General features: G+C 37.0%; 1 protein-coding gene across 1 annotated transcript; it reads right to left on the bottom strand.

Annotated features, from left to right (window-relative positions):
* Positions 1-302: 302 nt before the first annotated feature.
* LOC142108806 (taste receptor type 2 member 40-like) lies at positions 303-1,256 on the bottom strand. Its single transcript, XM_075192685.1, has one exon. The coding sequence runs from the start codon at positions 1,254-1,256 to the stop codon at positions 303-305; it is 954 nt and encodes a 317-aa protein (XP_075048786.1).
* Between the last annotated feature and the right edge of the window lie 928 nt (positions 1,257-2,184).

Below are 2,184 nucleotides of genomic sequence, written 5' to 3'. Positions count from 1 at the left end.
GGAAGGTCCAACATCTATGGTTCCTGTAAGGTTGCTCCACCAACTTTAAATGATCCAGTTGCTGCTGCCTGGAAAACTTACACATGGGAAGGAGCTGTATATGGAAAACCTTTCTAATTAAGGGTTGGCACCACATGAGACAGTTTATGGCCACTATCTCATGAGTAATTAATAGGAAAGTGGTTAGTTTTACAAAGGAAAGCTGGTAAATATTGACATTTTAAAATGATTAGTAATTAGTAATTTTTATTTTTATCAGTCTTTCATACACATTCAATCTGCTGGCAAGTGCACTTTTTTTTTTAAAGGTTGCACTTGATGAATAAGACAGTTGATTTTTTGGTTTTTTCTTTTTTAAAACCATGTACACCACTGAATAAATTGCAATAGACTTGTTTCAGTTTAGGGCTTCCAAAAATAAGAACAATAGACTGTGCAGGAGAATAAATATAAATTACTATTAAACAAATACAGAAGCCAGGACTGCTGGGAGGGAAGGCATCTATAAACATTAGAATTTCTGATATATAGAAGGATATGTATAGGATAAGAAGGCAACTTATTGTCCTAGCTGCCCGCATCCGTCCGTGTGCTCGTGGGCTGAGCTCTCCATTTGCATTTCTGTCTGAATTGTGAGTCACTAGGGAGTTGATGATCACTCCATCTGCGATTCCTACTAGGATTAAAGGAAGAGAACAGCTGAGAAGATTACAAGGGAGCAGATATGCAACATTCAATTTAGGAACTGAGAATTCCACACTCTGATTACTTGACGTATTTAAATTTCCAGGATCTCTGTACAAATTCCAGGCAGCGGGAATGCCAGTAGCCATTGCCATGAGAACAGAGGCCATAAGAAGCAGTGGAACCAACTGGGAGACTGTAAACTTCATTTGGATTAGAAGTGGATTGGTGAATATGACAATCTGCAAACAGTAGTTGATGGAGAGGCAAACAGTGAACCAGAAGCTGGAGTAGATGGGAAGGTTTAACATGACAGTGAATAGCGTATAGATCTCATCAGAGAAATAGAGATCACTCTCCAGGAAGCTCAGGAAATCATTAGCCAGCATTATGAACTGAAATAAAACATTGGACATACTCATCGTAACCAATATGAGGTCAGAGGAGCTGAGAGCCTTACCCTTCACTTTGTCTATGATGTTCACAGCAATAATGAGAGTGTTGGTGAACACCCCTATTACTGTGCTGGTGCCCAATATAACCATGGAAGCCAGAATAAATATTGGAAGCATCAGAGATAACCACACAGGTCTCAGTAGATTAAAATATCAGAAATATGGCACTGTCAAATTCTTAAACGTGTTCTCTGAAAAAAAAAAAGATTCCAACAATGTTCTTTATTAATATAGAAGCAATGCAGAAATTTCAGAGAATGTTGTAATCCTCATTATTTTGTCTGCATACACCTTTTTAGTGACGAATAGATTGCATAAGCTTACAACAGTAAAGAAAAATAAGACTGGAATGGTTGCAAGACAGAGAACAGGGTTTTTATGGTGATTTTTTGGCAGTGGAATTAGCTCACACATTTGCACACTTTGTGCTAATTCTAGCCCTAAGATCAAATTAACACTGAGGGGTATATTTACTAAACTGTGGGTTTGAAAAAGTGAAGATGTTACCTATAGCAATCAATCAGATTCTAGCTGTCATTTTGTAGAATACACTAACTAAATGAAAGCTAGAATCTGGTTGGTGTCTCCACTTTTCCAAACCCGCAGTTTAGTAAATCTAGCCCTTAGACACAGTACTCTGACAAGGCTAAATCTAGATGGTGGCAGCCATTGTATACAACAGAAAAAGGACAAAAAGGTTCCAACATTATAGGCATATTGGACCTGTTTCATTAAGGAAAGGAAAGCAAAACAAAATGAGTAACTTTGCACCTTAGCAAAACCATGTTGCATTGGAGGGGGAAGTATATTCAAAATGTGAGGACAGATTTATAATTAGGGTAGAGCATGTCCTAGATCAACTTTAAATTTCAGTGTAAAAATAAAACTATCAAGTATTTGTGTCTTACATGAAAAATCAGCCAGTGTTTAACTTATGTGCAAAATAATAAACTAATTTGCACCCCTTGCATTGTAACATGTTTTTTTTGCCCAGAAGAAAAGTTACTCACTTTTTTGCCTTACTGAATATCTAATACTAACCTTA

Source organism: Mixophyes fleayi, chromosome 1 (genome assembly GCF_038048845.1).
Source record: "Mixophyes fleayi isolate aMixFle1 chromosome 1, aMixFle1.hap1, whole genome shotgun sequence".
NCBI lineage: Eukaryota > Metazoa > Chordata > Amphibia > Anura > Limnodynastidae > Mixophyes > Mixophyes fleayi.
The sequence above is the reverse complement of the archived record's forward strand: the minus strand, read 5'-3'. Positions and strand labels throughout refer to the sequence as shown.